The sequence below is a fragment of the Salvia hispanica genome, chromosome 6 (assembly GCF_029641045.1).
Source record: "Salvia hispanica isolate PSC_SH4W2 chromosome 6, Shi_PSC_v1, whole genome shotgun sequence".
Lineage (NCBI taxonomy): Eukaryota > Viridiplantae > Streptophyta > Magnoliopsida > Lamiales > Lamiaceae > Salvia > Salvia hispanica.
This window is the reverse complement of record NC_142697.1, coordinates 41569858-41594322: the sequence shown is the minus strand read 5'-3', so window position 1 is coordinate 41594322 and position 24465 is coordinate 41569858. Positions and strand designations below refer to the sequence as shown.

At 37.6% G+C, this 24465-nt stretch overlaps 4 protein-coding genes and 1 pseudogene across 13 annotated transcripts; 3 read left to right on the top strand and 2 right to left on the bottom strand.

Annotated features, from left to right (window-relative positions):
- The first annotated feature begins 93 nt into the window (after nt 1-93).
- Nucleotides 94-2577, top strand: LOC125205136 (EID1-like F-box protein 2 pseudogene; annotated as a pseudogene). 3 transcript variants are annotated; one of them, XR_016132830.1, is made up of 3 exons: nt 94-373; nt 1405-2235; nt 2311-2577. The product of XR_016132830.1 is annotated as an EID1-like F-box protein 2 pseudogene, transcript variant X1 (transcript). The 3 variants fall into 3 exon arrangements; XR_016132831.1 differs by lacking the exon at nt 94-373 and adding an exon at nt 381-500; XR_016132832.1 differs by lacking the exon at nt 94-373 and adding an exon at nt 450-583.
- A 403-nt stretch (nt 2578-2980) lies between these two features.
- EMB2076 (Pentatricopeptide repeat (PPR) superfamily protein) lies at nt 2981-5427 on the top strand. The gene is made up of 3 exons (XM_048103941.2): nt 2981-3210; nt 3315-5010; nt 5090-5427. Exons 2-3 carry the CDS (start codon nt 3400-3402, stop codon nt 5249-5251), a joined length of 1773 nt encoding a protein of 590 aa, XP_047959898.1. The 5' UTR covers nt 2981-3210; nt 3315-3399; the 3' UTR covers nt 5252-5427.
- Nucleotides 5428-5492: 65 nt separating this feature from the next.
- LOC125205138 (membrane-anchored ubiquitin-fold protein 2-like) lies at nt 5493-7440 on the bottom strand. Of its 6 annotated transcripts, none has more exons than XM_048103955.2 (5): nt 7301-7440; nt 6461-6737; nt 6033-6164; nt 5802-5951; nt 5493-5691 (listed from the first exon to the last, which is right to left on the bottom strand). In XM_048103955.2, the coding sequence occupies exons 2-5, from the start codon at nt 6591-6593 to the stop codon at nt 5636-5638; spliced, it is 471 nt and encodes a 156-aa protein (XP_047959912.1). In that variant the 5' UTR covers nt 6594-6737; nt 7301-7440; the 3' UTR covers nt 5493-5635. The 6 variants fall into 6 exon arrangements, with proteins under 6 accessions (XP_047959912.1, XP_047959914.1, XP_047959913.1 ...); XM_048103957.2 differs by lacking the exon at nt 7301-7440 and adding an exon at nt 7087-7104; XM_048103956.2 differs by lacking the exon at nt 7301-7440 and adding an exon at nt 6949-7066.
- Nucleotides 7441-8102: 662 nt separating this feature from the next.
- Nucleotides 8103-13610, bottom strand: LOC125198463 (putative galacturonosyltransferase 14). Of its 2 annotated transcripts, none has more exons than XR_007172409.2 (7): nt 12853-13596; nt 12022-12077; nt 11749-11904; nt 10921-11511; nt 9934-10236; nt 8605-8958; nt 8103-8359 (listed from the first exon to the last, which is right to left on the bottom strand). XR_007172409.2 is itself a non-coding variant. In XM_089061194.1 (7 exons), the coding sequence occupies exons 2-7, from the start codon at nt 13079-13081 to the stop codon at nt 8677-8679; spliced, it is 1617 nt and encodes a 538-aa protein (XP_088917320.1). In that variant the 5' UTR covers nt 13082-13383; nt 13484-13610; the 3' UTR covers nt 8103-8676. The 2 variants fall into 2 exon arrangements, 1 of the variants encoding a protein (XP_088917320.1); XM_089061194.1 differs by having other exon boundaries at nt 8103-8958; nt 12853-13383; nt 13484-13610.
- A 4349-nt stretch (nt 13611-17959) lies between these two features.
- Nucleotides 17960-23889, top strand: LOC125207601 (Glycosyl transferase, family 35). Its single transcript, XM_048107008.2, has 15 exons — nt 17960-18431; nt 18525-18763; nt 18863-18964; nt 19410-19586; nt 19790-20065; nt 20434-20705; nt 21005-21122; nt 21214-21585; nt 21672-21824; nt 21995-22123; nt 22335-22571; nt 22767-22843; nt 22964-23150; nt 23409-23609; nt 23700-23889. The coding sequence occupies exons 1-15, from the start codon at nt 18257-18259 to the stop codon at nt 23814-23816; spliced, it is 2832 nt and encodes a 943-aa protein (XP_047962965.1). The 5' UTR covers nt 17960-18256; the 3' UTR covers nt 23817-23889.
- Nucleotides 23890-24465: the final 576 nt, after the last annotated feature.

The following is a 24465-nucleotide window of genomic DNA, read 5'->3' as shown; positions in this document are numbered from 1 at the left end:
TCCCCTAAATTATGAGTAACTTATTGTGTATAAAATTCAGAATCTTGCTATAGGTGTCTCATAGTTGGACAAATCTTTATCACCAATATAAATGTTGATACACCTCACCTAACCATCTCACCATATATAGGCCTCCATATGTCCACATAAAATTATTTGATTTCAACATATAAATCCATTTAACGCCTCTCATTGGCTCTTTTGCAAGCTTAAGTAACACTGGAGTGCTTTTTTCAGTTATAAAGGGTGTATTTATTTTGTCACATACCGTTGAATTATTTTGTAATTTTCATGGCTCCGGTATTTTTAGAACCCTTCTGGCAATAAAGATTGGATTTTTATTTTCTGGGCACGAGCTTCTTCTTGTTTAAAGGTAAAATCTTGGCCCTTTCTTGCATGTTGTGCAATGATTTGACGATTTCATTTTTACCATCATCGAAATTTGCCCCTTTGCACGATTCTTGAAATCTTGTTATTGCGGCTGAAATTTGTGGACTGAGGTGAAATTTTGGGTGTTTCGATTTGAAATGTGTTGGAAGGGAAGTTCTTTGTGTTCTGTTTTTCTATCTTCCTTCTGTTTTAGGTAAAATGTATTTTGGATTTTTTTGTATGGTAGCTGACTGTTTTTGTAGATTATGTGATAGTTGAAGTGCGTTTGAGCTTGTTGGTTGTTGTTATAGAACACTTTAGGAAGAACAGAACCTTCCCTTCTCGTTAATTAGTGGATTATGAATAGTTGAAAGATTAACATGTTTAGTTCTTTGCCACAAACCCTACCTAGTCTCGTTATCTTTGGTGATATAGGAAAACACATTTGGAAGTGTTAAATTTGTGTTGTTGTAGAAGAATGATTGATTATCAGTCCACGTCCCTCAAATACACTTTAGCCATTATCGATAGAATAAACTCTCACCGCATCTTGCTTTGTACATGTGCCGCCCGCCTTTTCTAGTCATGCACTTGTAAGTTTGAAGTGATGTGGATTTCTTGTTTCCTGTTTGGAGTTGTATGTTTACAGTCTGCCTTCATCTTAAAGAAGCTTGAATGCGGGTTCATTGTTGTTTCTAGATTTTGGTGACAATGAAAGTAGCTTCTCTTGAGTTCTTTTTGTTAATTACTACTATATGCTGAAAGCATAAGCCATGTTTGGCAGACGTTACCTTCGTGCAATTTTTTGCTTCTCTCGAGAACTATGATTTGTTGATGGATTCGTGTTGGTTCTTGACCTAGAGATATATTATAATTAGGATGAAGCCATTCTAGTATATTCTTGTTGATTATGCTTTGTGATATTGATATATAATCTCTCTGTGCGTATATGTGCATAGATACGGAGAGTTTGTTTTGTCATCGCAACAGTTTCTAGTACTATATTTTATTGTTGTTTTCTTCTTATGATCACAGGCATCGGAGAAATTTGCAGGCATCACACTGAAACTCACTATGACTTGATGTTTCAGTCGTAAAATGCATATCACAAAGCAATATCGCTGCGTGCACTCCGCAGCCTGTGTTTGTACCAAAGGGCACCTTAGTGAGGAAGTGATCTTCTTAGTTTTCAACCATTTGAACTGGAACCCTAAGTTGATAGTGGCCCTTTCTTGCACGTGCAAATGGCTAGACGATCTCGCCAAACGAGTCCTCTGGAAGGAGTTCTGCAAGACACGGGCTCCTAAGATGATGCGCGATCTCCACTCCAGCGGAAGCCATATCGTGGATGGGAGCTGGAGGGCCCTCGGAAAGCTTCTCATATACTGCTCCGGATGCAAGAAAGACGGGCTGTTCAACCGCGTCCACGTCCCCGGCCATTTCGTGTACAGGACACGTTTCTCAAGGACATCGGGGAAGAGCTTTCTCCTATCACAATGCAGGACGGACGTCTTGTACATCTCCGACCCCTGTGAGCATCTCGACCAAGGGGAGGAAGGGGATATAGGGTTTTTCCGTGGGATCTTCAAATCCTTTGCGACGTCTAAAGTCAGGAAACTGTTGATCAGCCGGGGTGCCCCGCTGCATCCGAAGGAGGTGTGTCCATACTGCAAGGCGAAGCTGTGGAACATGCAGGCAGCCAACATGATACCCTCGAGCGCCAGCTGCAGGCTCGGCGCGTACGATGACTGCATCGAGTATTATGTGTGTCTCAACGGACACGTGCTCGGGATATGCACCTTGTTGCCTTTATCTGATACAGATGAAGCATCTGAGGAGTGATGCAGATTTTTACTCTTAAGTCAGGTATTTCCATTAATTTTCTTCAATTTTCAGCTTCTTTATTTGCTGCTCTACAGCTTTGTCTCTTCATGTGAGCAGTGATGCACCTTCACTGGGAAAATCGAGGCTGTGGGTCGAGACGGAGGCGAGCCGAGGGATGGAGGATGGGGATGTTGAGTGAAGCTTGGTGTGTATAATCTGCTGCTGTTTTTGGGGTAGCAGAATGTTGGTGTCTGTAAATATGGTCTGTTATTTATACATTTTTGTGCTGTGATTTGTGACCTTACTATATACATTAACTGTCTGACTGAGAAGCTGTCTAATTTCACTATTTCAATATGATTGAATACTATCTGTTCAACTAAACACGAGGATAAAACGGTGTTGGATCAAACAACGTCTAATTAAGTTTGAAACGATGTTTTATTCATTCGCTTTAAACTAGTCGCCACATTAGCGCGTAATTTGCCGAAAAGGACAGATGTGATAATAGTAAAAATTTCAGTTTTCGTGATTTATTTTTTAGATTTTGAGATGTGGAATGGACTAAAATTCAATTCTTTTGCTTTTATTTGGCAAATTGTCATGATCAAACTCAAAATTGTAAACTAAGTAGTAAAAGCTAGTACAAAAAATAAAGATAAACAGTAATAAATCAAAATAATTCTTACATAATTAAACTCAAAATTGGACACTAATACAAGCCACAAAAATAGTAAAAATATACAAATAATAAATCAAAATTAATCGAATCAGAAAACGAAAATTAAAATGAAGTGAAAAACCCGAGTGGTTAACTTTTTGTTATCTCTTCTTCCTTCGGAAATCCATCTGCCGCCATTTCCGCTCTTCTTTCCTACTCACCTTCAATTTTGCGAGTCCGATTCCAGCAGCGTCGCTGCAGTTGGGGCTCAATCTCAGTGGCGGCAATTCGAAAGGAATCAATTGTCTCTCTGCGATTTATACCCGAGTCTTCATCTTAGTTGATGACTATTTAAGGTAAAATTTCGATTCTTGTTTAGCTTCATAATCCTTCTGAACCGGACTGCAACCTTTCATTTCTGTTGTGCTCTATTCCAAAGATTGAATCTTTCTTACTTTAGGAAGGAGTTTCTGGTGTATTGCTTCATTTGATGCTAATTTGGGAAGGAAAGTTCAGTAATTCGGCTTCTAAGGTTAGTTTTGATAATGGTGGAGGTGCTGAGTACTCCACCAGCATGTTCTGTTTCAGTTCATCCAAGCATTCGTGATTTTAGGATCCCTTTTCGGTGCATCAATTGCTCTGCATATTTTGATTTTGGGTGGAAGATGAATATGAATTCTGTTTCAGCCAAAAATCATAGTTTTGGTGTGGTGGCGTTGGCTGAAAACTCGTATTTAAGAACAGTTAGACAACGGGGAAGTTTTCTGCTATGCAAGTCAATAGACAGTAAAGTTTCGCGAGGTATGCGAAACAATGTTGCAAGTCTTGAGCTTAGGGAGTTGGTTTGTGAGGGAGAGAAAGAGGGTCTTGATGGGAATGGCTCCAAAAACATATTGCCACCTTGGGGTGGTTTGGCTGATCGAGAATTGGATGATCGGAACTGTTTGGATGTTCGTGCACCAATGCCTTTGAAGGCCGGTGATGAGAGTATGGATGAGATACACTATTTGGAGGAGAGAGATGAGGAAGTGTTGTCAAATAGGATTCTGAAGCTCAGTCGGGCGAATAAAGTGAGGAGTGCATTGACATTGTATAGATCAATGGTCGTTTCTGGTCTGCTGCCTCGTTCGCATGCTTGTAATTCCCTTCTCACGTGTCTGTTGAGGAATAGAAGGCTAGATGATGCCTTGAGAGTGTTTGAATTCATGAAGTCGAGTGATATCGCCACTGGCCACACTTACAGCTTGGTTTTGAAAGCAGTGGCTGATGTTCAGAGCCGTGATGTGGCCTTAACCATGTTTGAGGAAGCAGAAAGGGACGGCAGAACCAAGAAACACATGGATGTGGTTGTTTACAACACTATGATAGCGATGTGTGGGAAGGTGAATGACTGGCGTCAGGCTGAGAGGATGTGGAGAAGTTTGAGAGACAATGGCTGTGTAGGGACAACAGTCACGTATCGTATGCTGGTCTGCATATTCGTCCGCTGTGGTCAGAATGAGCTAGCTCTTGATGCCCATCACGAGATGGTTCAAAACGGATTGAGCCCAGATGATGATGCTATGCAAGCTGTAATAGGGGCGTGCACGAGGGAGGGGAAATGGGACACGGCCCTCGATATCTTGCAAACCATGTTGGGAAACGATATGAACCCAAGTCTCGTTACTTGTAATGCTCTGATCAATTCACTGGGCAAAGCAGGCAAGGTTGATCTTGCATTCAACGTGTACGAGCTCTTGAAGTCGTTGGGGTATGCACCCGATGCATACACGTGGAACGGCCTGCTCTGTGCGCTGAACAGAGCAAACCGACACTCTGATGCTCTTCAGCTCTTCGAGAGCATTAGGAAAGAGCACAGTTCCGTGTTGAACCTGCATATATACAACACTTGTTTGATGTCTTGCCAGAGGCTTGGATTATGGGATAGGGCAATGCAGCTGCTATGGCAGATGGAAGGGGCCGGTTTCCCCGTCTCTGTCACATCGTACAATCTTGTCATCGGAGCTTGTGAGGCCGCAAAGAAGCCAAAGGTCGCGTTGCAAGTATACAAGCACATGGTTCATCAGAAACAGAATCCGGATGTATTCACTCTCTTGTCGTTGATAAGAAGCTGCATTTGGGGTTCCCTTTGGAAAGACGTGGAGGAAATTCTAAATGTAAGACGTTGAAGCTGTGTTTCCTGCTACTTGAAGACATGCTTACTGATTTTATTTTATTTTTTTGTTGGTGTTTTAGGCAGAACCAAATGGATCTCTATACAATGCTGCTATACAGGGATCATGCTTGAGGAAGGAGATTGATTTGGCGAGGAGATTGTACGAGAAAATGCGCGAGATTGGCCTCAAACCCGATGGCAAAACCCGGGCTATGATGCTGCAGAACTTGCCCAGATGTTGATTTGCAGAAGTATTGCAGGTTTATTTAGTTTTTGCACTTCTGCTGATGCAACTTAACTGCAACATGAATCGGACCTCTCTTTCTCTCTCATACATAGAGTGATATATTGTATAGTAAACAGAGCTTTGCTTTTTTCCTAATATATGGAGTAACATGTTTTGTCTTGTTTTAGAATATTTCTAGTGTCTTGTCTACTTGATGTGTAGACGTTATCGTGTTCATGTTCGTGTTGAAATGAAGGTACGAGGAAAACAAGTAGATAAGTAAACTAAGATTCCAATAAATCACAATGAAATTATAAAAAAGCAAAAGAAACATTCATCTTGGTCTCTCCAACAATCTCTAACTCAAGTAGATGGAGCTAAGAGCCTATCAGTCTGCATATCATAATATCACACACGCGCATTTGCTCTGCTTCGGATCAGTTTGTGGTTTCATTTCTGCAAGCATGAGAGAGAATCTTGCTGAGATAGAACTGTTGAAGATAGTATGAGACTGAAGATGGCATTTCAATATGAGGAAAAGGGCTGTATGGTATATGAAATCTAACCGTGTGGTTGAACGACAACGTGCATGGTGACGCCTCCTGGGATATCATATAACGGGCTCCTGCATTCGCCCACACTTCTGCTGTTCTCCAGTACCCTCCCTGCACTGATCAACTTGATGTCTTTTACTGTATGTGGCCCATCTTCTTTCTCTGCTCGAAAACAACTTCGTTACCGTGTTTGCAAAAGAACAAACATCATCAGAGAACATCATAGAATATCCAAGTGCAGACCAGACTCATGGAGATCAGCTGAAACTCTTATCCAACCAAATTTGGCAGAGGAACAAGGGGTCGGAGGGAAGAATGCAACGTGCAACGACGTTACAAGTAGCATCCCTACAAGGATGCTTACACAAAGTAGAGCTACAAACACCATTACAGACTAACTCAGAGCTGTAACTAAACTGTCAGCAAATAGCAGTGATCAAACATTCTTGTTTTTTTTCTTTTCATACTGTTAAGGTAGTTTTTCACACCCAAGAAAATGGGTATATTTCAAATCTAGAGATCCTACAAGAACTGTAACAAGTCAACCTCAGCACAAGTTCAGACAAATTTTGGCACGACACAATCACTTTGTATTAGAATTCAAATCGATGTCATAGCAACACAAGTCAAGAAACATCAACATAAAAAGAATTACAGTCGATTCGTCTAACCTCTAGGCCATTCTGCTATGATATTCTCCTTCAAGGTAGCGATACTCGTGGCCATAGGGAAGTTTCTCGGGCCAATATCTGAGCCATCGGTTAACCTGAACTTGATCTCGAGCTGATCTTGAGCTGCAGACATCTCTTCAAACTAATTTACACAGATAAGAGACACCAAGATCAAAGCAATAATCAGTCAATCTTCAATGATGCTTAGGCCAAATCAAGAAATCTTCTCTGCATAGACTTTCACAAAATCCACCCAAGTTCCATATACTTGTCTTATCTACAAAGAAAACATGAGATCAGATTCATTAGAAACACAGTCTTGAAAATGTGATGGTGCACATATCACATGTATCCCTATCTAAAGGAATATATATCACTATGTAATGGAAGTTAAGTGGAGCACCATATGTGTAACTCATTGTGTATTAGAAATCATGACAAAATAAAGATTTCAACTAAGGCCAGCATCAGGGAATAAGAACCTCAACCTTGTACATGTCCAAACTCCAATAATATTTAGACACACACACACACAGTCATACACTTTCTTATTATACATAGAGACAGTGAAATGAAACCCAAAAAAAGATAAGTGTTGACATTAGAATTTCACCACCTCCCCTAACCTCAAAAACTCCTAAAGGTTCTTTTTTCTTTTAAGAGAAAAAACTTTTCATCAACTATTGTTTTTCATTGTATTCATGTCTCCACCAAATCAATCAGAAAGTCAAGGCCCCATAAAGGAACTGAAGAAACTGTTTTTCCTCATTTTCTTTCATATTTCAGATAGAAAATCCAATCTTCTAGTGTCATTAAACTCAAATTAAAGGTGAGACTTACTTGATCTTGATGTTCCCTTCTTTTTTCTTTCACAGCAAGTTCGAAACTTTTTTCAAGAAAACACAAAGGGTGATTTTCATTAGCACTAAATTAATGATATTATAAACTTTGTAATAATAGATCATTAAATGCTAATTGATTATTGATTAGTGATAAAAAATGATCAGACAAAAACAAGTGTGTTCCGTAGTTTCCAATGCTATTTCCCAAATTCTATGGGAAAATCGACTTAGATTTTCCTTTTTTCCTTTTTCGCCTTCCATGATTTAGAAGTACTAATTGACATTTACAGTTGTGGCAATTAACAATTATAGTAATATATTAAGTACTAATTGACATTTACAACAAATTTCTATTAAAGATATTCCTTCCTTAACTGGCAATTAGGTGTGATGGATCACTTTATCCATCTTCATTTCTTTTTTTTTATTCATTCCACATTTATGACAAATTAAGACACGTTGCAGATTTTGTGAGGTAATACCTTTTTTACTTCTTCCCTTCGCTCTTACAAAATCATTAAACAATAAAGAGCAGAATCTTTACAAAATGGTAAAGAGATCATTCAAATTATGGCGGGGGCCACCCAGAAATAATCTTAAATAATTACGAATCTGATCAATCAAATATTCAAATTCTTTAATGCCAATGGCCTTCTTGTTGCCAACTGGACTAACACTATAACAAGAATAATTGATTTTAAAAAAAAAACGAATCTTCGACAATATAAATGCTCCAAATTCTTGAAAGAAAATGCATACAAACATAGTGCAGAACAAAAATAATAATTAAAAAGTAAATATGATGAAAGAATAATCTATATAATGTTTGGACAGGTTCATAGTTCATACAAAGAAATACATGATTTTGAAAAGCCTTTCAGCAAAAATCTGAACAGAAAAATGGAAACTGAAACAAGAGGAAAGTGTCGTCTTTACGTCTATTGGGGCCGTAGTAGGAGCCTCGAGATTTAATGCATCTTAGCTCAGTCCTATCAAGCAATGGACCAGAGCATATACCAACTATTCCCTTCGACTATCTAAAACATGGGTGACACCCCTGTATGGATATGCAAAAATAATATCATGTCCTTTATCCAACCAAAAATATATCAACGAATGCTACTTTACATACTGGAAGAATGAATCTCATCCCTCGATTTGTAATACAATCCTCTGCTTCAAGGACTGGGGCGAATCAAACAAAAACGTGGGTCTCATGTCTGGCCACATTGTGAATGCGTTCTGAGATTCACCTAAATCCCCAGTTTCTTTCTCATTTAATCATGAATTGATAAATATTACCTGCCAAAGATGTGGCAGTTCCCTCCATCTTTTTTTTCCCATGATTTCCTTGGTGCATGTTTGGTGTCATTACTACTCCAAGATGTGGCAGTTCCTTACGAAATCGCTAGAGTAGTTTACGTATTTTGTCCAGAATGGTCGGAGATGCTCAAATCCAATCTCCAACCATGGTTTTGACTGGCCGTTGTAGTGGATCACGGCTGCCTTTTTCACATTTTCAATATTTGTCTTGTTCTGATAGCCCAACCCAAGCATGTGCCAGGAAGGATCGATTGGATGAACATGACCCTTGAAAGCAATCAAAGCTGGGGGAAGAGTTCCAAGTTTCCATAACGTGAGGTTTGACTTAAGATTCTGCAATAAGACAGCACCCACATTAGAAGAGCATATTACAGAAACTCTTCACATCATGCTGGTGTGATGGGAGCTAAACTAGAAATTCTAACTTTATTTAATCTAAAATGCTGATAACGAGTCCTCAACATATGACAGTCACAGCACTCTACACAACTGAAATCCTTGCATAGACATAACCAGCTCCTTCTTCCAGCATCCATTAACCTGTTCACCCACCTCCAGCCAACTCAATTGCATTGTATTCTATATCTAGATATTGATTCAATTGTTTTGACATTTGAGCAACATCTCCACACAAATTTAAGATCAATATTTGAAATATGCCAGACTGCTATACATAAATGTTACCATTGGCTACTGCAAGAAAGCACTAGTTTACCTCACCAAAAAAACAGATTGAGCTATACATAAATGCGCATGTTTATTACCAACTTGGGTTGGTCCAACTCAATAACTAGCTAAGAATGGTATTGTAGCTGAAATAGGGGCTTCTAATGCGGGTTGAAGGTGGCTGGGCCACAAAAGGACTGGCTGGGTAGAGATGAAACCAGCATACAATCAGAAGAATTTTACATGATGGAATATCTATAGATATGGCTATTGAGGCAAATGATGGAACCTGGAGGTAACAGGGGAATAGGACATAATGAAAAATACGCTCGGGCAACATTAAGGACGGCATAGAGCACCATAACAAGAACTACGATGCATGGATAAACAACCCAACTTTATCTTCTTTGAAAATGGGAAGAGTTCAACCATAGGGAAGATAGATATGTGGATATAAGAACAGGGTTTTCATTTGTGAGATTTTAGGCTGTATGCTGGTAATTACAAATCTGGTGCTCTAGCAGCTAAAGTGAAGACTTGGACCTTGCTACCAAGAGCAATCCTTTTTTTATTAATCAATTAAGCTGCCCAAAAAATAGATAAACAAGAAATGACTTAAAGTGGATGGAAATTCTAGTGTACCTCTTTAAGCCAGGAGTGATAAGTATCTCTAATATTTGTCTTTCTCCACTGATGCAAGTCAAAAATATTCATCCCATATGCCCATGCACAGTCATCCGGATTTAAGTTCTTTGCTATAAGTGGATGAGAGAAGTTGAAATAGTTCCTGAGTCGCTTGGACATAACCCACTCATCCTCACCTTTACAAGTTTCAACAGCTCCATTTACTTTTCCATTAAGGTCAATTTCCCAGAGAGGAGACAGATCTCGTTGAATTACAATATCATCATCCAGGAAAACCACTTTATCAAGGTTCGGGAATAGCTGCAAAACATAGAAAATATCATTCTCCTCATGAATTTCAGGATTTCAAGAAAGAAAACAATATGTCATTGGGAAAAAAAATGCTGGAAGTGGAACCAAATTCCAATCCCATCCATTGATTAAAAGATATAAACAGCCAGAGTGAGAAACAAAACCAATGCCATTCTCCAACCATTTGACATGGTATCTAGTCATCTACTAAAACATATATCCCTCAAACTATTTCTTTGGATGAAATAATTTTATTAATCAAGAACCTGAATGGTTAAGATAAAGAGAACAAGGACTCCAGGCTTTTCACCTAAAAAGATTGAAACATAAGCAGTAGAAGATTCAACAATTTAATGAAATATGCATTCAGTTGACCAGAGTGCAATGAGGGATCAACATGCCAAGCTTCAAGCAAAGGAACAAGATTAATTGTCTTAATTTTCTCAAAAAGGATTGTATGTGAAGTTTTAACCTCGCCAGCTCACCCTGGACCTTCCAGTTTTAATGTGTTACCTAGAATCACATATACTTAGACACAGAAGAATACAAGTGCTGACGATGAAAACAGTTGTCAGTTAGTATACTGGCATACCAAGATTTTTGGGTATGACACCCCCCTTTTAAGATAAATATAATATAAACGTGAATCATACAACATGGAAGATATATAAGTTTGATAGATCAAACAATTACCTCTGGGAGATATATGCGGAGATGGTTAAGCAATGATATGTACTTTGGACTTCTAGCCTGTAATTTGGATGCAAATGTTCGTGGGGTCGTATCACTAAGATTGGCCCCAGCAATGTGATTCCCATGGTAGTAATTCCTAATACCATAGTGGTTTTCCACAGCTTCAAGAACTGGAACATTCTCTCTTGTTAACCAATCAAACTGATGTACACCTTTTACTTCAACTATAGCAGGAGGCAAAGGATGAAGGGCAAACCATGAATGCATGCCAGCATAAGTCTTCTTGTCAGTTATCACATGGAAAACTATCTTTTCAGGGTTTGCAGAATTCTGCACAGCAGATGTTACAACAACTGCAGCAGCAAGAATGTTGTCTGTGGATAACACAAAGTGATGGTAGGAGTTGTCAGAGAGCAAAGGAAGTAACTCCGGAGCAGGTAACTGCCTGCGTGCATGAGCATTGGAAGAATACTCATCAGTCAGCCTCAGTGAAAGGCAATGAATACTCTTTGGTATGGCACTAGCTGCAAAGTGTTTATTCATAAGCTCGGCGAACTTGGACTGCCTTATATCCCTTTCAGATCTCTCCATCTGTATGGAGAAAAGGCAATTATTAAAAAAAAATGAAGTTTGAAACCAAGGTCACTTGGGGAAAATCCAAAGAACTAAAGCTTATCTTGGACCACAGAGATTATATCACCTCGTGAATGAAATGCATGGAAAAATATAAAACATCTCAAGTGGTGAAGGAACGTGACTTCTGAATATATAATTTGTTAACACAAATAGTATGGAACTGTGAAAAAAATGAGATACACAAATACATACCATCCCTTTTAGAATCAGGGCAAAGTCCTTTGTACTGTACTTGTTGTTTTTCATTTCAGAAAGAAGCTGATTATAAGATTCTGGGATCTTCAAAGTGTCAGGGACTTTCTCAGAGTTTACTTGATTCAAAATCTTAACAAAGTCCTTCACCATCCTCTGTCATAACAATGACAAAGTTTTAGCTTGTTTTTTGTGATTGATATACGGGCAATTAACTAGATAATTATGCGATAAAATGATCGCATGAGTGCACAAATAGAAACAGAAGTTTACCCCTGAATCATTGGATCTACCAAGAAGCTTTGGTCCTAACCGACGTCCTAAACAATCTGAAAGAAATAAAAGAGAAAATTTGAGGGCACATATGCAAGCTTTTGAATAAAAAGAAAATTACAGCTTCAGATTAAATTGCTTAATGAAATCAATGGCATCTGTCCAAAACCACAAACAGAAAAGGAAGAACTAGAAGCAGTCTTGATGAAAATATCTACAAGTTTGGTTGTATATAAACGATTGTTAGTAGGGAGAATTCACTGCATAGATAAATATATGCACACACACACATATATATACGCTACTCCATCCGTGAGATTTTGTGCAACATGGGAGTAATCCATCACGTCACTGCTTTAAACATCTAGAGACTACATGCTAGTAGGAAGTGCGGAGTTGAAGAAGAGATTACATAAAACTTTCCATAAATAAGATCACCAAACTATCACTAGATCAAAGTTGTACAGAAGCATAGAGGGGTGACTTGAACCAGTTGATGCAGAGATATTTAGCAGATTAAGAAACAAGGAAAAGGATATTTAGCAGATTAGCTTAAAATATCTGACACCTAACACAGAAAAAAACCACTTGATGCAAGCAGCCACATCAACAACAGGACTGAACAAGAACATCAAACACATTTAAGGCGGTGAATCATAATTCAGGTGTCGCATCAATCTACACAACTTTAGAAGCTAGAAACACATTAATGCTCCCATACCATTGCATACAACCGACGAACAAATAGGATTGAAGTACACAAAATCAATAATCAAATTATGATGTCAATGGAATAACCAATGAGTAGGCCGACAATCTCACAAAACGTACCAATCGACGAGCACTTGTTGACACCTTCAAGGGTGACAAGAGCCGTTAGAATGAACGCAAACGGCAACAAAAACGCGAGAATCAGAATGCTGTGGAACAGCGTGCGATACGAAACGTGGCGAGCTGCGACCTTGATCTTCATCAAATCTCCACCTCCATTTCCATTTCCTCCACTGTTGTTTGATGAAATCGTTATACTTCTCATGCTAGGTGAGAAGTGCAGCTGCATATTCCTCCACCGCCGACCCTCTCCTCCACTATCCTCCTTTTCCCCCCTTTCAACCTCCCCAAATTCAAACAATCACCGCCGCCGACGCAACAAATCCCAATATCCTTCAAAACAACAAGGTCCAAACAATCCTCCAAAATCAATAAAGCGCCTCTCACCATCAGATCCGCCCCCGCGGCAATTCAACGATCTCGTTTTCCCCCTCCAGCTGTGAACTCCTCCCCAGCATTGAAATTATCCAATAAAATCCCGCCCAATCCAAGCACCCCTAGGGTTCCCGATTGCTTCCCCGATTTCCGTGTCTAGTTTAATTTAATCAAATCAAGGAATGAAATAACGTAAATGTGAGAGCAATGCATCGACTAAATCATCACAGCAAAGCAAGTAATCAATTCTCCCCACCTCTCTCTAGATTTAGCCGTTAATGGCTGATGTCGGAATCTCTCCCTCTGGATCGGGAGTCGGAAGAGTGAATGTAGAGAGAGAAACTATTGTTGTTGTTCGTTTTAAGTCTTTATAATCATTTTCTCGTAATTAATTGTATTTGATTTCTCGTTATTAATTGTAATAACATCTAAGTAACAGAAATTATATCTTCTTTGGTCGACAATTCAAACCGTGTTGTCCAAAAAAGAAAAATAAAACAATAAAAGAAGAATAGACCGATTTGACTTTCGTAATTACTCAGAAAGGAAAATTTAAATCGCATTTTTTAGTATATTAGGATTTGGGGAATTTGTCGGTTGGCTTAGCCTATGTATATAATTAACCGTGCCATTATTAAAAAGAAGTTATAATTAATTATGGCGTAAAATGATAGGTTACCAGATTAGGGGAATTAAGTCCAGAATTAATAGGTGTCATTAATCAATTGTCTACTATGATAGGCGTATGTCACAGGCTCACATAGTATACCGACTTTGATTATAATAGTATGAAATGTAGATAGGATAATAGGATGTAGCTAAATTAATTTATAGGATTAATAGGAGTTCATTTTTAGTGATGAGTACATTTTTTATTGTATAAAATTTCTGAATTTGTGTGTAATTTAATGCTCGGTTGGTAACTGTGGAGTATTAAAGTAAGATTAATTTCAAGACTAAATTAATATGGACTCGATAAATAAATAAAAAGAAGTAAAATTAAAGTTATTATTGATTTTATAATGTTATTTGGTTAGATTAAATTAATAACATAAAATATGGAGGGTTTGATGAATAACATGTTGATATAGTATTAAATTATAAAATGATATCTTGCCCTAGAATTGTGAATATATTTATCTCGATTGATTAATTAAATGCTAACGTCTAAATTAATTAGTTAATGACAAAGTCTAACTAATTAATTATAAAGTATACTAAATTAATAGTAATACTGATTAAATAAGTGAAGTTGTGATTAATTAATTGTCTGGTGGAACTTCCACCCATCTTTAAACAAATCATGAAATGTGGCAAATCGCCCGCAGGGGCGTAGCGCAGTTGGCAACGGAGGGGCAGATCTTGCTGCAATGAGCCTGGGTTCGAATCCAACTGCTGTCGTGTAGTTGCTTCCATCTCTCAGGCATAAGTGTGAGGCCTTGGGAGATGGGCTTTAGGCAGCCAGTGGGTTAAGGTCTCCCTCTTAACGGGTTACTGCGTAACCTGATTTAACCCTCGCATGATGTCGGGCCGGAGTGTGGAGGCCGCTAAGGCGACGGCATCTGCCACAATGAAATGTGGCAAATTGAAAGAGAATTGTGTGGGGATCTAAACCTGTTAATTGTGGGATAGGTTTTTCCCATTGGCTGATCGATTTAGTTCTCTATTCGCTTAAAAGAAGAAAAAAAACTTCGAGCAATTGTTCTCTTTGTGTGTAAGATAAGGGTTTGATTGGTTGCCTTGAAACAATAGATTAGGGGAATGTTTTCTTGCATTTTCCTCTGTTTGGTTCACTTTTGGGAAAAGCTTTTTGACCCGGAAAAATATCCTGACCCGTCTCAGTTTTTTGGATAGTTAACCAAGTTTTTGAGCTATCTCTAACCCCCCACCACCCCTGCGATACAGTTGTATCTATGGATGCAAAAATTGATGCTAAATTAGATTTTACCAATTTACCTTTCATCTACTTCAGCAAAATTGCAATCTGATTTAATTGTGAGGGAGACGAAATCTAACGCCCAATTAGGGCGAACATAAATTGGGCAAACAGAAATTGGGAAAAAAGAAACCACGCGCAACTCATTGTGCTCCCTTGACGAGGACGACGCGATAGGCTTCAAACATGTCTGATACGGACTTGATTCGGAAGGTATTGATTTCTTCACAATCCTAATTAAATCGACTCTCACCGGTAAACGTTTTAGATCTACTTGGATGGACCCAAGTTTGTGCTTAGAGCTCGAACTCACACGCAGAGATTGATAGGAGGCTTTCCAATAGTTCTACGTTGTCAATGAAAATGAGAGAGGGGAGACTGAAATTTTAATATTTGTTGAATGGATGAAAAATATGGTGGTGGGATTCTGAAATTTTCGCCTTTTTTACCGCTAAATTAGGGTTCAAGGGTAACGTGGGGTTTACAAATTAATTCAAGGGATATAGTGGTCTTTTTTGTTGCATATTCTATTATTTGCCTATTTGAAAAAAAGAAACAAAAATGTGGCGGAAGAATTTCTAACCTGCAACCAAACAATGAATAGGGTTAGTTATCTCTATCATGAAAAGTTGGAAAGGATTGTAAAGTAGTGAGCATGTATTGATCTAGAACTTTACATTAAAGATAATATAATGAAGAAAGGTAAAAAAAGTCTTTTTCAATAATGAGAAGAAATCGCAATTCATAATTTTTGGATTTCCTGATTTAATCCCCTTATATAATGTCGGGCCGGAGTGTTGGGGCTGCTAAGGCGACGACATCTGCCACAATGAAATGTGGTAAATTGAAAGAGAATTGTGTGGGGATCTAAACCTGTTAATTGTGGGATAGGTTTTTCTCATTGGCTGATCGATTTAGTTCTCTATTCGCTTAATAGAAAAAAGGAAAAAAAAAAAAAAAAAAAAACTTCGAGCAATTGTTCTCTTTGTGTGTAAGATAATAGTAATGAGTATGTATTGATCTAGAACTTTGCATTAAAGATAATATGACGAAGAAAGATAAAAAAAAAAGTATTTTTCAATAATGAGAAGAAATCGCAATTCATAATTTCTGGATTTTGTATGTAGTGATATATGTTTTGGGTACAACTTTCAAGTACAACCAATTGTATGTGATACTCAAACTATGTATATTGTTCTGAAATTAGCTCATATTGATTTCTTAAATATACATTACGTTCCTTACTCTATTCCATCTCAGGGAAATAACCCTAATAAAAACAATTCAGACAAGTATAAAACACAAAATCAACTCCAAAAAGGAAAAACAAGATGAGATGGAATGGAGGGACACTCGCCTGAGCCATGTTCCTTTGTTCTTAAATCAGCAATTAAGGATATATGGCATGATATGAAATAATATTAAATATATGAAAAATGGATCACTCCTCCCCTTAAATGACCACTAAGGAGGGAGGGTTGACCATTTTCATATAGATGAGTCACGAGTTGACCCGAGACAAAATTAAGATATTTTAACATGCTTCCGCACGCGTAGCTCAAAATGATACATCGGACTTTCATCATAAACAAGACAAGAGATAATAATAAAAAAAATCATCATTGACTTAGGTTCACTCTGATACCATATTAGAAATGAGTCACTCAATTCCTTAAAAGGCTCATTCAAGGAGTGAATAATTCATTTATAATAAAATATTAGTAATAAAACTATTGCACCTCATATTCTTGACGTGCTAATTGCACGTCAAGAAAAAAGAAGTCTAAGGTCATCGACAAGGATTACTATAGATATTTTTAAACTTCAGGAACTATTAACGAGATAAACTCATAATTCAAGGAACATTTTTATAGTTCATCATATATAAAATAGAGTTAACTACAAAAATAGTCCATGGACTATGCGTTTATCTCGCCAATGAACCCTGGACTTTAAAAATATCCCCAGACAACCCTGGACTAAGCGTTTATCTCGAAAATGGTATTTTTTCACTGTTTCGTGATGAAAATACCCTTTTGGAGGGTTTTGGGGGGTTTGGGCAATTTGGTCTTTTTACATTTTAAATCTGATATTATTTCAGTGATGTATTAAATCTGATATTATTTCAAAATTATCATTCTTCATCCCTTTTGGCATCCTTCACTTTGTTTCTTTATTTCAATATTATATTTAATTTTATAAAATTAAATTTTAAATTTTGATTTTTAAATATCAATAAAAAATTTTAATTATTAAAATTACTATTAATTTGTTAATTAATAGTAATTTTAATAAATAAAAAAATTTATTGATATGATATTTAAAAATATTGATTACAACTATTAATTTGTTATTTAATAGTAATTTTAATAAATAAAAAAATTTATTGATATGATATTTAAAAATCAAAATTTAAAATTTAATTTTATAAAATTAAATCTAACATTGAAATTAAGAAACAAAGTGAAGGATGGCAAAAGAGACGAAGAATGATAATTTTGAAATAATATTAGATTTAGTACATCACTGAAATAATATTAGATTTAAAATGTAAAAAGACTAAATTGCACAAACCCCCTAAAACCCTCCAAAAGGGTATTTTCGTCACGAAACAGTGAAAAATGATCATTTTCGAGATAAACGTTTAGTTCAGGGTTGTCTGGGGATATTTCTAAAGTCCGGAATTCATTGGCGAGATAAACGCATAGTCGAGGGACTATTTTTGTAGTTTCAATACAATATGAAATTAGTTAAAATAGCAAATGGATTACATATTTTCGTCATTAAGTCACACCGTAGTCAACAAGTAGAAGCATGAGTTGGGTGATTATCAATTAAATTTGGGTGCTCCGAAAGCAATGGCAACCCGACGCCGATGAACGAGGCACGAGGAAGAGGACATGCTGCTAAAACTAAACGACAACCAACTCCATCATTCAATGCCCCCCAAATATCTATCTTTTCCACATGCTTCCCATTTCTCACCTCACGAGATTTCACAGAGAGAGGAATTAATTGAGTGTGCATTTCAGATATAGGAAGAGAGAGAGAGAGAGAGGAATTGACAATTGAGTGTGAGGAGACACTGTAGCAATGGCGACTTCCTCGACCGGAGGAACGGCGATCGCGTGCTCTAGGCTGATTCATGTCACCTCCAGATGCCGCAGCTCCAAGGTGTTGCTGCTCAAGAGGGGAAATCCGTCCTTCTGCATCCGCTGCGTCTCCAGCGAACCGAAGCCGAGGCTGCTCGATCCAATCACTGAAGAAGGTGGTGTCTCCTTTTTAGGCTGTTGATTTTAAAATGCGTTGGTGTGGTGATTCATTCATGTTTTCCTGATTAACAAATTTGTGATGATATTAGGAGTGGGGAGCAATTTGAAGGCTTCACCTGCCGATGCTGCGTCAATTGCATCGAACATCAAATATCACGCAGAGTTCACACCGTTGTTTTCCCCTGAGAACTTTGCTCCGTCGAAAGCTTTCTTTGCCACTGCGCAAAGCGTGCGTGATGCGCTTATTGTTAATTGGAACGCAACGTATGATCACTGCGAAAAAATGAATGTGAAGCAAGCCTACTATTTGTCTATGGAATTTCTACAGGTTCAGCTTACCACTGCCTGTTTATACAGCACGAAGCGCAGTACTAAGAATTTATATGCAATTGGCAACGTATTTATTGCAATTTGTGATATCCTGCAGGGTAGAGCCTTGCTGAATGCGATTGGTAATTTGGAGCTCACTGGTGAATATGCAGAGGCTCTGCAAAAGCTTGGTCATACTTTGGAAACTGTAGCTTCTCAGGTGAGCACGTTGAGTACTTTTTAAGTTCTCATGATAAATAGTGTTCTACAAGTAGGAGTTTGTCCCTGTGTTTCAAAACAAACTCCCTCTTTACCTTCAAGTTTTATTAGCATCCAAATCATACATCGTGATTCGTGACACAGTATCATTTTCTGCCAGTTACGTGAATATATTCATTCTTACTTTTGTTGCAACCAGTAAATATCTGATTTCTCCTCTAATCCGAAATATGAATTTCAACTGAATCAATTATCATACTCATACATATTCTATAAGACTCCTTTTGTGTATATAGAAGAAACATTAATCACGATAATTGCCCCTTTATAACTTTTTCGGACTTTGAGTTTGCAACGAGCTAGTATATTCTTCTTTAATACTCACAAGTCACAAGTGCCAATTATGTGGATTTTTTGTGGCCGTAGCTAATTTTTCATTCTCACAGGAACCAGATGCTGCTCTTGGAAATGGTGGTCTAGGCCGGCTTGCTTCCTGTTTTCTGGACTCTTTGGCAACCTTGAATTATCCAGCATCAGGCTATGGCCTGAGGTACAAGTATGGCCTATTTAAGCAGCTAATTACTAAGGATGGCCAAGAGGAGGTTGCTGAAAATTGGCTTGAAGTATGCTTTCTCAAAGTTCACAATTATATTATTTCTTTTTAAGAAAAAAATCTAAATATTTCCTGAGCATTTAATTATGGTCAGTAGACAGGAGCCTAAACAAAGTCAGTTATTCATTTGTTCTTGCTCTTTTCATTTTGGTAGCAGCAAGTGCTTATTTTACGGTCATCACAATTTACAGCCACATATGCTTCTAATTTCAGATTGGAAATCCTTGGGAAATTGTTAGAAATGATATCGCCTATCCAGTCAAATTTTTTGGAAAAGTCGTGACTGGTTCGGATGGGAATAAGAACTGGACTGGTGGGGAAGATATACTGGCTGTTGCATATGATGTGCCAATACCAGGATATAAGACCAAAACAACTATCAGTCTCAGGTTGTGGTCCACTAAAGTTCCTTCTGACCAACTGGATTTATGCGCCTTCAATGCTGGAGAACACACTAAAGCATGTCAGGCCAAAGCTAATGCAGAGAAAGTAAGTTATCTGATTTTCTCACAAAATCTGTTATGGTGTTTTTCCTTTGATCATTATGTGGAGCCAGTATGCTTGATTTATGCTTTTGGGAATTGGGATCTCCAGTAAGATTTGTTGTTATTCATTTCTATTGTAGCAACACCAAATTCACAAATGGTTTGATACTATGCATGTGCACTACATCCTTTTGCATTATTTCCTGATAGAATAAAAAAAATTCACAAAAATAAAATAATTCATTTCATACAGTATGCATTGTCTGAACCATTCTTTTGCTGTTCACTCTTTCCTTCTTCAGTCCATTTCAACGTGCTATTGATATATACTACTTTCTTTGATAATAATGTTAGTACTTTCTTTGATATCAGATCTGTTATATACTTTACCCTGGGGATGAATCTGAAGAAGGAAAGATTCTTCGACTAAAACAACAATATACACTATGCTCGGCTTCTCTCCAAGACATTATTGCCCGGTTTGAGAGGAGATCTGGTGGAAATGTGAGATGGGAAGAGCTTCCTGATAAAGTTGCTGTTCAGATGAATGACACACATCCAACACTATGTATCCCAGAGCTTGTGAGAATTTTGATGGACTTGAAGGGCTTGAATTGGGAGACTGCTTGGAGGATTACTCAGAGGTACCTTCATGTTAAGCATTTTTCTTGAAAGTTTACATCCAACTATTTGATCAAGATATGCATTGGGCACATTGAGTCATTTTTCTTTTGAAATCTCTTGTTTCATGGTGCACTCTTAAAAGTGATGCCCCAATATTTTGTCTCCAACACTTAGTAGGCTAAGCATTCTATCACCATCCTGACAACTCTGCCGTACATTTGCCAAAATGCCAAGCAATATGTTGGTAGTCCAACAAGTGTTTTTGTGATGGAAGTCTCATGTAGCTAAATTTACTAACCCGATGAGGTATGATTTCCAGAACTGTGGCGTATACGAACCACACTGTTTTGCCTGAGGCCCTGGAGAAATGGAGTTATGATTTAATGCAAAGACTGCTTCCAAGGCATGTAGAGATCATAGAGATGATTGATGAACAGGTAGGGAAGAAGTAATACTTTGAGAAAAGTAAAAGCTTGCATTTCATCATTTACATTGCTTGACTGTTGTATCCCTGTGCATATCTTTCAGCTAATTGGAGAAATAATATCAGAATACGGAACATCAACTCCAGAAATTTTGAAAAAGAAATTGGAAGCAATGAGAATTTTGGAAAATCTTGATCTGCCTGCTTCTGTTGTCGAATTATTTGCCAAACAAAATGTAAGCCGTATGGATGAGACAGTTGAGGAAGTGGAATCTATTGTTGAAGTCAAAACTACTGAAAAAGATGAGAAGCAAACACCAAAGAAGAAAAAGGTTGTAAAAAAGGAACCTGCTCCTCTACCACCAAAAATGGTCCGGATGGCTAACCTTAGTGTTGTTGGTGGTCATGCTGTGAATGGGGTGGCTGAGATCCACAGTGAAATAGTTAAAGGAGAAGTATTTAATGACTTTTTCCAGGTGGAAATCTCTCCCTACTTTTAAATTAATCTCTTTTTGAGCAAGAATTTTATCTTGATGTTAAGCATTATCTTTCCCTTTTGTAGTTGTGGCCTAAGAAGTTTCAGAATAAAACAAATGGGGTAACCCCCAGGAGATGGATCCATTTCTGCAACCCAGATCTAAGCACTGTAATAACTAAGTGGATTGGAACTGACGACTGGGTTCTGAAAACTGCAAAATTGGCAGAACTGCGGAAGGTACTCCATAGTGCTAAGCACAATTTTTGTGCTGATGTATGTAATGGACCATTGTTGATGTTACTAACTCCCCTTAATGATTTCTGTACGTCAGCTAAATGTTTGCCAGTTTTTAACTTTTCGTAATCAAGTGAGATGCATTCTGACTTGAATGGTGAAATCTTTGACAGTTCGCAGATAATAAGGATCTCCATATTGAATGGACTGCTGCAAAAAAATCCAACAAAAATAAGGTTGCATCATTCATCAAACAAAGAACTGGATATTCAGTTAACCCTGATGCAATGTTTGACATCCAGGTCTCTTTCTCCCCTTTACCCTTCCTCCTTGCATTTTCTATTTATTATTTTTAATTTAAATCTAGTTTCTGTTTTAATAAGCCATGAGGCTATTGCCCAGATTATATATTGTAATTATGGACTTTTCTTGCTACTCTTATTCATTTTAATTTCGCTGTTTATCCTCTGAAGATATAATGTTGTATGGACTAATGATGCATTCCTTTATCAGGTGAAACGTATTCATGAATATAAGCGACAACTATTAAACATTTTGGGAATTGTTTATCGTTATAAAAAAATGAAAGAAATGACTGCAGCTGAAAGAGAAGCAAAGTTTGTTCCCCGAGTATGTATGTTTGGAGGAAAAGCATTTGCAACATACGTACAAGCCAAGAGAATTGTAAAATTTATAACAGATGTTGGGGCCACCATAAATCATGATCCAGATATTGGCGACTTGTTGAAGGTATGAGTTGAACCAACATAAAAATCAAGATAAGTTTATGGTCAGTGTTGATCATACTTGTGTTACAAAGACAATGAGCTTTCTTCTTCCAAATCTTTAGTAGCATTGCTAAATATATGATGGTCACATACCATTGCTTAAAAGCGTGACACTGCAGTTTTCTTTCTTTTCTGATTCATTCAATTTCTCTTCTAGGTCATATTCGTTCCAGATTACAATGTGAGTGTTGCTGAATTGTTAATTCCAGCAAGTGAGCTTTCACAACATATCAGGTAATGAAGCTAATATATAAAATTACAATCATAAATGCACCTGATCCTAGATGGAGTAATGATTCTTCTTAAGCAAAGTTGTAAGTTCTTTCTGGTGTCTGCCTCCCCTACCCCTTTCAGTACTGCTGGAATGGAAGCCAGTGGAACCAGCAATATGAAGTTTGCAATGAATGGCTGTGTCTTGATTGGGACGTTGGATGGTGCCAATGTGGAAATTAGGCAGGAAGTAGGAGATGACAACTTTTTCCTCTTCGGTGCTCAAGCCCCTGAGATAGCAGGACTTCGAAAGGAAAGAGCAGAGGGCAAGGTATGGTGCACACACTCCCTGACTCGGTTCTTTTGCCTCATTTTAAATTAACAAACCAAAGTACATGTTATTGCATGATTTTGTGGATATCCAAACATTATAAATCACTGGTAAGATCACATTTATGCGATTAGACAAGAAACATGAGTTTGAATCTGAACTCAACTGGATCTTGATCCATCGGACCGTCTTACACAAGATTCTGTCGTCCATATCAAACGGTTCTTATTTTGGCTCTAAATGTAATGTCCATTGCAGTTTGTACCAGATCCACGCTTCGAAGAAGTGAAAAAGTTTGTGAGAAGTGGTGCTTTTGGCGCCTACAACTACGACGAACTGCTAGGTTCTCTGGAAGGCAACGAAGGATTCGGACGTGGGGACTACTTTCTGGTGGGCAAGGATTTCCCTAGCTATATCGAATGCCAAGAGAGAGTGGATGAAGCTTATCGAGATCAAAAGGTAAGTGGTGCTACTACTACAAAGCAAGTTGTGTATCTTCTTAAATTTATTATGCGGAAATATAAGGGTTGGATGTTATTTATTTGGCAGAGATGGACGAAGATGTCGATATTGAATACGGCAGGCTCCTACAAGTTCAGCAGCGACAGAACTATTCACGAGTATGCGAGGGACATTTGGAACATCAACCCCTTGCAAATAAATTAGATATGAGACTACTTTCAAGCTACCCAACACTTTGACTCAAAATTTATTATGCATCAAAATTTATTATGCATCAGGCACTCCAGTTTAATATTTTTAATCTATTAATCTCTACACCCACTATTTAGAGTCCTATTTTGACTAAAGGTGAATGAAATTAGGTAAGAAAAACTTAGTGGAATATTCTCCCTTTACTACAATGTGAGGAAAGTATAAAAATGTGAATTTGTACCAAATCCATATGCATATAGTAGCATGGGTATGGGTGCCTTGAAATGACAACACTTTTTAAAATAACACTATACTACCATTCCTAGTCAATCATTTGTACACGTGGATAAATAATAAGCTGTCATGTGACAATAAAAAAAATGCACAAGTGTAAAAATCTTGGCCAACAATATACAACACTATATACAACAATTTTTTCTAATAACAACACCTCTTAAAATAACGTCATACCACCATTCCTAACCAATCATTTGTATACGTGAACGAATAATAAGCTGTCATGTGGCAATAAAAAAATGCAAGTGTAAAAATCTCGGCCAACAATATATAACACTGTATATAATAATTTTTTCTCGGCCAGCAATATCCAACAAGCGATTGTTGTATAGCATTTATAATATTGTTGTATACGTGGTGTCAC